Raw genomic sequence first — 13,904 nt, forward strand, 5'->3', positions numbered from 1 at the left:
TTCTGACAACTGAATATGTACCCTAACAGAAGGAGTATGACCTTTGAAGAGGGAGAGTAAGTTATCTGTCTGATGGTTAAAGATCTGGGCTAGTAACCCAAAAGGTTGTGGGTTCAAATCCTGGAAGGGACTATTCATGACCTCAAGAGTAACTGAGTTCCCCTGCCACCATTGTGTCCTTGATCCGGGCACTTAACCTCAGGTTGCTCCAGTGGGACTGTCCCCATAATAATTGTACTGTAAGTCACTTTGGAAAAGACAAATAGCTAATTAACATAGATGTATCCCGTAAGGGCAGACGGATCTCGCATAACATCTATTAATCTGCCCACAATAAATAACCTCTGTGTCATTTAACATTTTCAACAAATCAGACCAGTGAGGTCAAACTGGCAAGAAAAGCATTGCAAGACTAAGTAGATTGCAGAGACCATTGGTGCCAGTGGTTTCTACAGTCTATTTAAGCCTAAAATGGGAAACACAGCCCAGCGAGTAAACAGTGACCAGACCTTTGAAATATGACCAGTGAGATTACAGTGGTGAGGTAAATCCAGTCAGACCAGAGTAATTAGATCAAACCATTATTATCACAGCCATAAGATCAAACTAATAAGACCACAACAATTAGATCAAACCAGCAAGACCACAGTGGAGAGAAAAGACCATTCAGATCAGATTGGTTAGATCAGACCACTTACACTAGTTCAGTGAGATCAGACCACTGACATCTGGCTGTTAAGATCAGACCATTAAGATCACAGATATAAGATCAATAAGATCATCAGACAAGTAAAACAAGACGACCATGGTGAAATCAGACCAGTAAAATCATAGCACAACAGTAAGATCAGACCATTAAAAGCACAGCAATGGCCTATGAAATAAGTGAGATTACAATGGTGAGATCAATCCAGTAAGACAGAAGTATCAATCATTATGATCACAGCCGTGAGATCAGCCCATTGAGATCAGATCAGTGAGATGAGACCAGTAAGACCACACTGGTGAGATCAGATTAGATCAGTGAGATAAGACCACACTGGTGAGATCAGACCATCAAGAACACAGCAGTGGGATCAGATGAGTGAGATCAGACCAGTAAAACCACAGCCGTGAGATCAGATCAGTGAGATTAGACCAACAAGAACACAGTGGTGGGATCAGATCAGTGAGATCAGACCAGTAAGGCCACACTGGTGAGATCAGACCAGTGAGACCACACTGGTGAGATCAGACCAACAAGAACACAATGGTGGGATCAGATCAGTGAGATCAGACCAGTAAAACCACAGTGGTGAGATCAGATCAGTGAGATTAGACCAGTAAGGCCACACTGGTGAGTTCAGATCAGTGAGATCAGACCAGTAAGACCACACTGGTGAGATCAGACCATCAAGAACACAGCAGTGGGATCAGATAAGTGAGATCAGACCAGTAAAACCACAGCCGTGAGATCAAATCAGTGAGATTAGACCAACAAGAACTCAGCGGTGGGATCAGATCAGTGAGATCAGACCAACAAGACCAAGGCAGTGAGATCAGGTCACTGAGATCAGATAAGTAAAACTAAACCAAAGTTCAGGTGTAAGTGAATATGTTATGTTCAGTTAATAATGTGCTATTTTATGTAACCAAGAAAACGAAAGCTCCTCCTAACTAGAGTCATGAACTCTACTGAACTCTCTCTTATCGAGAAGAGTGTCGTCCTGGAAGAGCGTATGTTTGAGGATGACTGTGAGCTCATTTCCAGAGAAGCATAGATGACCCAGACACCCACCTTTCCCAATAGTCCTAATTAAAACTCCCTCAGAGTCAGGTTTATTCTTATGCTTTGCTAAAGACACTGCATTCTCCTGACACACACACACACACACATCTGTTCTGTAAAGAGCTCTTCAGAGCATTAGGAAGCAGTTAACCATTCTGTGTCGCTTTTAACGTCTGTTTCCAGTGTGAAGCGGTGAAGGCTTGTTAGGGTGACTGAGCAATGCGACTCTATGTGGTGTGAAGATGTGGAGACAGTGGAGTGTGAATGTGTAACTGATTGTTGTTTGGGAAGGTTGAGAGTTAGTGCGTGAACACAAACCCAGAAGGGTTTCCTAAAGAACTATACATCTGCACAGATCCAAGAGAGGACGTCAAAACCAGCACATATAGGTTACTGTAGTCCTCTGGGAATTGAATCACTTTTTACAGTTTTGTATTTGTCACAGTTTTAGTCTCTCACCTACAAAGTTCCTTTAGACAGTCATGTCTAAATGTCTAAGTAATTCATTTTAGTCCACTTTGGATTAAAATTGCATATCATTGTAGATAATGAAAATAACATGTCTGTTGACGTCAATGCTCTGTTTTCTCAGAAGTGAAAGATATTTTAAATGTGTACAGTATCTGCTCAAGGGTTATTTAGTCAACATTTAGATGAACACTATCAAATAAAAGCTTACAAACATGGAGTGAAAGCCACAAAATTTATGTGGCCATGAGGATGGAGTTGGACGTCTTTATCAAGTCTCACTGAGAAAACAAAAATGTTGCATTGCACCTCATTTATTTGTGGCTGCTAATGGAAATCGGACCGTGTGGTCTGATAGCTGCTACCCGACATGTCTGAATTCAACAATGTTGATGTGAATCTGATTCTAGAGTGGCTCAGTGTAATGAGAAATTCCACTTATTGATCACATACCCACTGAAACAGCGTGATGTGATTATGGTTTTCCCATCAGGATTTCTGTTGGTGGTTTGCCTGACAAACTACAATAAGATTGGACATGCAGCCGATACAATTTCACCTACAATACAAAAAAACACTACTATATACTAGTTTTACCACTTTGGCTCCTGTGCAGGATCTGGAGTTTACAGTATATGCACCAAAGACCAAGCATGGTTTTGTGTTTAGTTAATTAGCTGTCCGTCGATAATAAATTTCCTTTTTCCTTTCTCTACAGGGGTAAAAGGGTTTATATTCCCATAGCAACGTGTCAACTGCTGATAATGAGTCTCCTGACACAACTCCGATTGTTACTGTGGAAGAACTTTACTCTACGGAGGAGACAGAAGGTACACACACCCAAACACTGTATTTTGGGAAAGCAGCCCATGAACCGGTTTGCACACAGCAGCCGTGAACTTATACTTTTCTGTGCATCTCATGTCAGTCATTGTGAAAAATATTATTTTAATTTTTTGGCCTGCTGATCCTGTCATGACAGTTTCAAAAAGTTTTTTTCACAGCAGATGCATGCTTTAGTAGACTTTCTGTATATACTTGATTTGAGTCTCTGATGTCAATTACTTCTGGAATGAGCATCGCTGATGACGATTCATCAGCCAATCTTCCAATTTTATATAAAACATGTATTATGTTACAGCTAACAATTACTAACTGAAAAGCTGGCTTTATTGACTTGCTAAAGCCAGTTTTACTCACATGTGCCCAGTGTATGCAAATTGTATCACCGTCAGTGTTGGGTGTAACTGTTGGGTTACTGTAATTAAATTACTTATCCACTGAAAAAGTAAAGTATGGGATTACCATTCATTTTTAGGTAATTTAATTACAGTTACTTCTAAAGTACTTGCGTTACATATAGTTAATCAGGGGTCACCACACTCGGTCCTGGAGGGCTGGTGTCCTGCAGAGTTCAGCTTCAATTTGCCTCAACACACCTGCCTTGAAGTTTCAAGTATACCAAGCAAGACCTTGATTAGGTGGTTCAGGTGTGTTTAATTAGGGTTGGCGCTAAACTCTGCAGGACACCGGCCCTCCAGGAACAAGTTTGGTGACCCCTGCAGTAAATAATTTCAACAGTTCTAAAATCAATATTATTTGAAATCTAAATTTACCATCTAAAGATAAAATTGAATGCAGCAGCTTTAACCCTCCGCACGCCGGCTCCTTCACTTTCATATTTTTTCTGATTCACAGAGAAACCTTAAATACTCAGATACAAGACTAAAATCAATAGAATCTAAAAAGCTTAAAGTGTCTACTTTTAAATGAACGAATTCAAATCAAAAACTGATATTTCTGATTATGTAATCCGTATGAAAGCGAGGTACATTCTTTCCCATATCTGAGCTCATTATATGCACTCACCTGCATGCAAATGCCCTCACCTAGACACACAGAAAAAAAAAAAGATACAAAAAAATCAAGATTCATCTAATTTTCATCATTTTTTGAAAGAAACCCTACTATGAGGAATTTACCTCATAAGAACAGCGCGATCTGACATGGCTTTATTCAGCAGAGGAGATAATTTCTCTCATTTATTCTTACCTTATTTAGCGTGTCATTTTACATAAACCTGTACGGATTTTACTAGTTGGGCTTTTTTGAACATCTTGCCAAGCTGAAATGTATTGTTTAACTTTTAAGCTTTTTTGTTATTGAAATCTTTTGCAGAGTATCTGTATTTGTTAACCAAAGAAGGTTAAATTTTTCATAAAATATTACAGTTGTTTTAAAGCTAAAAGGCTAAACTATTGAAAGAATAAAGTTTAATTTTTATAGGGATTTTAATATGTAGCCTAATTAAGTTACTTATTGAGTACCTAAGTTACTTTTCATACAGAGTAATACAATAAAAATACAATATTTAGAATATTTATTTAAATACAATATTGATGAAGTAATTAGTCAATGTAATTAATTACTTTTTGAAAATAACTTACCCAACACTGATAAACGTTTTTAATACAGATAAACATACTAAGTCTAATGGGATTTGTTTCGCCATCACAGTAAAAATTAAATGAAATACTTACTATTTTAGCACTATTTCAAACCTTATTTCCTCAAAAACTTAGGCCAACATGGCATTTAAACAATTTTTAGGAAAAAAAATGGAATGGTTTATTGTCATATAATGTTATATAAACCATGCATTATGTTACAGCTACCAATAAAGTTAAAACTAACTGGAGAGATGGTTTTACTTGGTAAAGCCAATTTTACTCACATCTGGCACCTGTATGTATTTTAATTTGCAGATGTTACTACAGATTCTGATACAGATATACTTACTAAGTAAATTAAGTCAAATGGAATTGTAAAATAAAATATAAAACAAACAAACAACAAAACAAACAAGCAAACAAATAAATAAATAAATAAATGTATTATTATAGCACTAATTAAAACCTGCTTTCTTCCAAATACTGGGCCCCTTTGAAGCTTTGGTATACTGTGAATACTGTATTAAATGTATTAATGTGTTATTAGTAATTAGTACTAATATTAAATATCTCACTTCATTTGATGAATTTTGGGTGTTAAATTAAGTTTGAAAGTGAGAGTGGGAGACATTAGTAAAATGATAAAAACATGTATATAAGGCATTTGAAAAGTATCCCAAATAAAATGATGGCAAAACGTTTCTAATATGACCTTCTAACGTTTCAATGTGACCTTCATAAAAAAAAAAAAAAAAATGAAATCTGTTCAAGCAAGCCCAGGGACATAAAAGTTCCTATTAAAGAAACACTCGAATACACAATGTGATCTGTTGTTTTTAGAGAAAGAGGAGGCTCTGGCCGACCTGGAACAGGTGTGCGTAAGAACAAGCAGATTTCATTGGTCTTTAGAGAGTGAAAAACAGTCTCACCTTCACAAAGGCTGCAAGGCACACGCGTGGGATTATCCATCACCTGCTGAAACAGCAGCACCGCGCTGACTGTCACATCTCACAGCTCCTCTGGAGAAAATGATTGATGAGAAATGTCACCTCCTCAAAGACAGAAACCACAGACTCATGCGATGAGAGAGAGTCGGATCAAATGCTAATGATTATAGGGTTTGTTCAGTTCATCCGCTACGGCAATGCCAGTAATAACATCATAATGCCACAGGGGTGGGCTTCGTCAAACTAGTGGTGTGTAATGAAGTTAATTATTAGTGCACAGAGCATTTAATGCACAAAAATACACTAATTCGCATGATTTATAAGACATTTACATCTGTGGTCACTTGATAAAGGCTCTAAAGGGGGTTTTCCACAGTGATGTCATATAAGAACCATTTTTGGTTCCAAACAGAACCTTTCAGTGAACAGTTCTTAAAATAAACACTTTTACAGAGTGAAGAACATTTTAACAATCTAAATAACTTTTTTTTTCCCACTATAAAGAAATATTTGTCCAATGGAAAGATTCAATGGATGTTAAAGGTTCTTCATGGAAACATTGAATAAACAGGTTTTATTTTTAAAGGAATAGTTCACCCAAAATTTACAATTTGCTAATAATGTCCTCACCCTCAGATCATCCAAGATGTAGATGGGTTTGTTTCTTCATCAGATTTGGAGAAATGTAGCATTGCATCACTTGCTCATCAATGGATGCTCTGCAGTGAATGGGTGCCGTCAGAATGAGAGTCCGAACAGCTGATAAAAACATCACAATAATCCACAAGTAATCCACACCACTTCAGTCCATGTTTGTAAGAAACAAATCCATCAAGTTTTTTTTTGTTAGTTTTTTTTAAATATGTGCATTTTGTTAGTATTTTTTAAATCATGTGTCACATGATTAGTGCAAATTGACCAGAACAGTTTATTTCCTGTTTGCTCCATGAGCAACAAGAGGCTAGTAAAGTATGTTAACATAAAGATATGACAAAGATTTTTGGTACACATTACCTTTAAGGTGTCTAGTATTAATATATGAATTCACATATATTCAGTTTTGTTGATTGTGGTCATGGAATGAGTAAACATATTGATGGTCACAATAGTGACCGCTGCATGGGATAACAGTTGAACTGCAGTTGTTAGTGAAAACTGCACTAAAATGTTGCAATGACAAAATATTGCACTAAATTAAAAATTCAATGTTACAAATAAGTTACAATATTAATGTTGTAATACTGGTAGCATTAATATAAAAAAAATATGATATATGTTACAAAAAATAAACAATTTTAAAATACGTTGATGGTCAGCATTCCTGTCAGTGTTGAATAAGGTTTTTTTATGCATAATAGTAACCCTAGAAAATATTTAAAAATAGCTGGGCTGAGATATCTAACAATTTTTATGACTGCAGAAATATGTTTATTCCCACCGGTAACAATTGTGACTGACCATAAAACTTCACACACATTTCCCAAAAATAAAAATAAAAATAAAAAGCTTTTGTCTTCTCAAGATGCTAATTGATGGACTGGAGTGGTGTGAATTACTTGTGGATTATTGTGGTTTTTATCAGCTGTTTGGACTTGACGGCACCCATTCACTGCAGAGGATTTAGTTGCAAATTTCCATTGCACTTAAAATCACTTCATTGACTTACCTCACCATCACAGAATGGACAGGATCAAGACACTTTTAGTTTTAGACACTTTTCAATTTATTTTCATTTTTACATTCTTAAAAAAAATACTTAGAACAGAGATAAACTTAATTGCAAACAAAATGTAATGTTTTGGACAGTTAATTGGATATTATTTTGAAAATGTGTTATAGTTTAAATTCATATTAAACGCCATTAGCTGAAATTTAGAGTGTTTTTGGTCCACTTAAGTAGGACTTAAGGATTTAATGCAATTCCCTAATTACTTCCGTTGTGTTTGAAACACTTTAGAGATTGTAATTTGACTCATTTGGAGTTGAGATTGGACAGACTTTGGCAGAGTGTGCAATCTTTGTGATTGGATGTGCTGATTTCTGAGCGCAGCATACTGAGTCTGACTGACTCTGTGCTGAACGCCGGCTGGTTAAGTGTCCTCACTTGTGTCAAGAGCCGCCACTCGTCGCGCTGCCCCAGGTGGGTGGAGATTCGATTCATAAAAGGTCTCCGTCGAGCACTTGTGCTGCTCTAATGGTCTCTCTGATGGTCTGATCTGCAATTATAAGAGAGAGACAGTCAGACAGACAGAGAGACATCTGTGCATCAAAGAGTGGCCTGTTGAAAAACAGTGCTTAATATGTGGAAAAAGCATCCGTTTTGGTTCAGAAATATAAATGTGTTCCCTAAAAGAGGCTCAAGTTTTATTAGGACGTTTTGCATGTAAACTACTGAGTTCAACCAATTCCCCCGTTCCCATGTCATTAACTCCTCACCTGTCATCATTCTCACCTGTCTAATGCGTTTCTAATGAGACGTGCTCAAACTAATGGAGCCTGATGACCGCAGCGGACAGCAGGTGAGACAATGAGAGGTGAGAGGTGAAGAGGAAAAGAGATAATAGCCATGCAGCAAAATATCATTTTTAAAGGGATAGCTCAGCTAAAACTGTAAATTCTGTACTAAATTTTTCACACTCATGTCATTACAAACCCGTATGAATTTCTTTATTGCAAGAAGCATAACAGGTGAGTTTTGCAGTGGGGTGATGAAGCACAAATGCAGTTTGCATGTAAAACAAGTGCAGTCGTTTTGATTGAGTCTTCAATGTTTCTTGGAGTGCACTGACATTTAGCCTTTTTATATAATTGGATAGCTATTCCATCTAAATAATGGCAAGAAAACAAGCCTTTCAGAGTTAATGTTGGCTGCGAACTATGGGAGCCTGTTTCCGTCATATGGATAAAAACAATAAATAAATAAAAAACATATTAAATAAAAAAATACAATACTTTTTGTCAGTCATGCTGAGAAAGAAATCTGAATTGCAAGATATAAATGCAGGTTTGCAAGATATAGATTAGCAATTCTGAGAAATTAGGTAAACAATTTTTTTTTTCCTGTAGATAAATTTGTTGAGTGTTATTTTTATCAGAGAAACGTTGTAATTGATCATCTTAGTGAGAAGAAACGCTTTAGGTTGAGAAAGCATCTTACCAATATAAGGAAATGTAGAGAAATTGATAAAAAAGATACATTTAATATAACAATATACAATGCATCACAATGCATCTATTCGTTGCTTTTTTCTCTTGCTTTGTTTCCAAATCTGAACTTTTTCTGTGTGCATGGAAACTTTAAGAATAGGTTCTCTAAACATTAATGGTGGGAGGGATCGCTCTAAACGTGCTCTTGTTGATGAAATTGTTGAACAGAAGAAGTTTTACTACAAGAAACACATAGTGATGTTGTAAATGAAACTGAGTGGAATTTGTGGTGGAAAGGACATAAAATACTTAGTCATGGTACAAATCTAAGCAGAGGGGTGGCCATTTTATTATAATTATTGTAAAGGTAGAGGAACTGGTACAAGGTCGTCTAATTTTAGTTGAAGCTAAAATCCAAGGTATGCTTTTTTTCCTGATAAATATTTATTTTCCGAAGGTGGGACATGAACGTCTTAATTTCTTTAATATTCTGAGTGGTGTTTTTAAAAAAATGTTCTAGTGAAGGATATGTTGTTATTGGGGGGGACTGGAACTGTGCTGTGGATTTTACTGAAGATCGAAACACTGAAGAACCTCATATACAGTCTTCAGGCTCATTGTCTAAACTGTTAAAGATTTTAAACTCTTGGATGTGTGGAGAATTAAACACCCGTCTGATAGACAGTATACGTGGGATAAGGCGTTTGATAATACAGTTAGTGCTGCATGGTTGGACAGATTGTATGTGTCAAAATGTTTTAGTAATGGAGTAACAGACTGTTGTATGTGTCCTATAGGATCTTCAGATCATCATTTGATTTCCATGACAATTGTTATGTCTAAATTACCTAAGAAGTCTTCATATCGGCATTTCAATGTTAAGTTGCTGCAGGACGCTGTTTTTTGTGATAATTTCAATTTTTTTGGGGGAACACTGGAGGAAAAAAAAACAGTTTTGAAAATTTAAAGAAATCAGGTCATGATTTTGTCAACCGTATACAGCTAATTCTAGTAATAGAGTAAAGCATGTGATTGAGACTCAAACAAAATAATTTAATAGAACCTCAATTGATGGATGTATATGACTCTACTTTATATAGTAACTTACAAAAAAAGAAAAGATAATTGAGTTTGGTTTTAAACGAGAGGGTGAAAGGAGCTCTGGTGAGGTCTCGTTTTCCGTCTCTGGCAGAGATGGATGCTCCAACTTCTTTTTTCTTTAATTTGGAAAGTAGAGTAGCTCAACAGAGACAAATGCCATGTCCGAAGCTTCCTGATGGGAGGGTGACCTCTAATGTTTTGGAAATGAGGAATCATGCCATGGATTTGTACTCTAATCTTTATGCTGCAGAGAACTGTGACAGTGACTGTATGATACACATTTTTCAAGGTCTTCCTCAGATGGATTGTGACTCTAAAATTGCTTTGGATGCAAATATAACATTAAAGGAAGTTACTGCTGCTGTTGGAAATCTCAATATAGGACGGTCCCCTGGAATGGATGCACTGCCAGCAGATTTCTATAAAAGTTTCTGGAGTTGTTTAGGCAAGGACCTTTTTGATGTTTTTTGTAAATGTATAAAGGATGGTGTTGCCTACTTCATGTCAATATGCAGTTTTATCACTGTTGCCAAAGAAAGGGGATCTAGCTCTTCTAAAGAACTGGTGTCCTGTTGCACTTCTTACAACTGAATACAAAATATTCTCGAAATGCTTGTCAAATAGACTAAAACATGATTTAGAGCTGATTGTACACAAGGATCAGTCGTATTGTACAGACGAATCGCCTTCGATTATGAACACGAAATTGCCTAGCTTGTCAGTGAACTACGGTTCTGTGTAGTAATTCCCGCTCCATTTGAAAGCAGGTGATGGCGATTTACTACTAATCAAGAAACCGGTTTTACTGACTAGATGCGCATGATAATCAAATTCAATTAATTGCACAGCCCTAAATCAAACTGGTCATTTATGAGGCTGTATGACAGCTATGCTGCTTGTGTACGCAGTAGACAGCAGGACCGTTCACTCGGTTAGGAACAGAGATAACATCTGTATGTCTGTGTTGTGCTGCTGTTTACAGCAGTGAACACTTCGTGCTTTTGTTCAAACAGTCTTCCATTGTGAATTTTCTGGCAAAAAAAACAGAGATCTTACAGATGATTTAGTTGAGAATCTTGTCATGTCGCCAAACTGTGCTTCTGCAGAACAGCGGCTCTCGTTCAGATCGACTCAGTTGACTGGCAGACAGAGCAGTTCTCTTCATACAGTAACTTCAGACTTCATCTGATCCTCAGCCAAACTTCACAACATCAAAGTCTTGATGGAAAATAAATGTTCAGAATTTGCATTTCCATGAGTCCATGAAGGCAGTTCAGCTGTAGAGAGCACTTTAATCAGAGCTGTTATATCGCTCTCCAATATTGTGATATAAATCCAAACTAAATGCAACATAATTGCCACAAAAATGCATTAAACTTACAATAAAAGCTATGCAAATTTGAATCCAAGAATACATCATTCGGGGAGCCAACTGGTGATTCATCCGTTCTCCTGTTAGCATTTCTTGCTTGAAAACGTCTCGGGTTACGTATGTAACCCTGGTTCCCTGAAGGGAACGAGACGCTGCGTCGAACGCTACGGGGAACGCCCTCAGCGTGACCGCGCTCTGAACCAGAGTGTAAAATGTCCAATGAAAGGGCGAGACGTCATAGGCGGTGACGTCACTGACCGGAAAGCATATAAGCACGTGCGGTGGAGCCGGCGTTTGCTTCCAGGAATGAAGCAACCGCTCGCAGGGATACAGGAAGTATGGCCTAGAGACGCAGCGTCTCGTTCCCTTCAGGGAACCAGGGTTACATACGTAACCCGAGACGTTCCCTTCCAGGAACTCGAGCTGCGTCGAACGCTACGGGGAACGAGATGCCAACGCCACCAGACTTCCAAATACCTGCCCTGTGTGTATCACTGGGAGCACAGCGAGGGCGAGAAAGAAGAGCCGGGAGTGGCCGTAAGATCAAGGTGATAGAACCGAACAAAGGTGAGGGGCGTGGACCAACCCGCAGCATTGCAGATATCCTGCATAGAAACCCCTGCCAGAAAGGCCTTGGAGGCCGCCATACTCCTAGTTGAATGGGCCTTAAGCCCCAGAGGCGAAGGGATGCCTGAAGATTCATAGTTGCCAAGGAAATAGTATCCACAATCCACCTGCTAAGGGTCTGCCTAGAAGCAGGCCGACCCCACTTAGGAGGACCGAAGCAAACTAGCAATTGGTCCATCCTTCTCCACAGGGCAGCTCTGTGGACGTATGCGTCCAGTGCTCGCACTGGACACACACAGTTATGCTTTCGCTGGTCAGGCTCCCGAAAGGGAGGAGGACTGAGGGCCTGCAGCACGACAGGCCATGGTATAGAAGAGGGGATCTAGGAAATAACTCGCTCGAGGGTAGAAAAACGCTTTGGCCAGACCAGGGGCAAAGACGAGATAAGAAGGGGCCATGAAGGGCCTAGAAATCCCCACTCTCTTAAGAGACCACAGCCAGGTCCCCGTAGGGACACGTCGTACAGGAGGCCTCAGTAACCAGGGGGTGTCGACCCACTGTAAGGCCACCGAGAAGGGCATGGTAGGCCGATAAAGCCGCCACGTAACCTTCAGGGTGGAGTGAGTTACCCCTGCGGAGAAACGGGCCTGCAGGACCTGCAGCACTGTACCAAACGGGCAGTTAACTGGGTCAAGGTGGCGGTCTCCGCACCAAGAAGTGAAACATTTTCACTTCAGGGCATACAGTTTCCTCGTAGAGGGAGCTCTGGATTGGAAGATGGTCTCAGCAACCTCGGTTGAGAGACCGGAAGCTATGAGCTGCGCCCCCTCAGAGGCCAGAACTTCCACACGTAATGCGCGCGTCGCCTCGGCAACGTGCGCTGCAACAGCGAGCACTCACTCAGAGGGGGAAGAACCGTACACGCGGGCTTCCACGAGCGAGAGCGCTAGATCTGGGGAATGCAGGAGGAGATAGGTCGAACCCGTCTCCAACCTGTTCACCAGATCCCTGTTGCAATCCAGAACTCCTGGGAGCAGAGCGATCGGGGAAAAACCGTACAGACGAAGCCTCGGCCAGGTCTGTACCAAGCGTCCAGTCCAAAGGAGCTGGAGGAACTAGAGGGGCATAGCGCTGACTCTCGAGTCGCACAGCCAAAAACCTCCATATCTGCTTCACCACCTCGGGGTGAAGCATCCATTCCCCGGGCCTCAGCCCCTGCCTCGACAGGATGTCTGCTCCCACATTGAGATACCCAGGGATATCGATGGCTCTGAGCGAGCAAAGTTTGCCCTGGGACCACACAAGGATCTGGTGCGCCAGCTTGTACAAGGGGCGCGAACGCAGACCTCCCTGGTGGTTGATGTAAGAGACCACCGCTGTGCTGTCGGTGCGCACCAACACATGGTGATCTCTTAGGTCCGGGAGAAAGTGCTTGAGTGCACGAAACACGGCCAACATTTCCAAACAATTGATATGCCACCTTAGATGGCGACCGCTCCACAGACCGCGGGCAGGGTGGCCACTCATGACCGCTCCCCAACCGGTGAGGGATGCGTCCGTCGCTAGCATTACGCGGCAACAAGAGGCTCCCAGCACCGGGCCCTGAGACAAGAACCAAGCTTGGCTCCACATGTCTAAGGCACGTAGGCATCGCCGCGTGACCTTGATCATGCGAAGCGGGTTTCCCCTCGGGGAGAACCCCTTGGTCTTGAGCCACCACTGTAGGGGTCTCATGTACAGCAGGCCAAAAGTAATCACGTTGGACGCAGCTGCCATGAGCCCCAGCAGTTTCTGAAACTGCCTGACAGTGAGTGACTGGCCCTCTTTCACTCTCTTGACTGAGGTGAGGATCGACTCGCTCCGAGCAGGAGACATACGTGCCTGCATCGTGGTCGAATCCCACACCACGCCTAGATAAGTGGTTCTCGTTACTGGAGAAAATCACACTTTCTTGACGTTCAGTCTCAACCCCTTCATGTGCGCGAGATCGACATCTCGATGCCGAGTCGCCACCTGCTCTGATCGAGCCAGAATCAACCAATCGTTGATGTAAAATGCGGGGTACGAGTGCAGGGCCAACGAGA

General features: G+C 40.4%; 1 protein-coding gene across 1 annotated transcript in view; it reads left to right on the forward strand.

The window, feature by feature from the left end:
* Positions 1-3,000: 3,000 nt before the first annotated feature.
* LOC306881704 (phospholipid-transporting ATPase ABCA1-like) overlaps positions 3,001-13,904 on the forward strand; it is a gene marked incomplete at its 5' end in the record, with an annotated part of 140,791 nt that continues 129,887 nt past the window's right edge. Inside the window, one exon of the mRNA XM_079435923.1 lies at positions 3,001-3,066. Within this exon, the coding sequence (XP_079292049.1) occupies positions 3,001-3,066 (66 nt within the window). The remainder of the gene's footprint in view (positions 3,067-13,904) is intronic.

The sequence above is a fragment of the Barbus barbus genome, assembly GCF_936440315.1.
Source record: "Barbus barbus genome assembly, chromosome: 2".
In the NCBI taxonomy this organism is placed as follows: domain Eukaryota; kingdom Metazoa; phylum Chordata; class Actinopteri; order Cypriniformes; family Cyprinidae; genus Barbus; species Barbus barbus.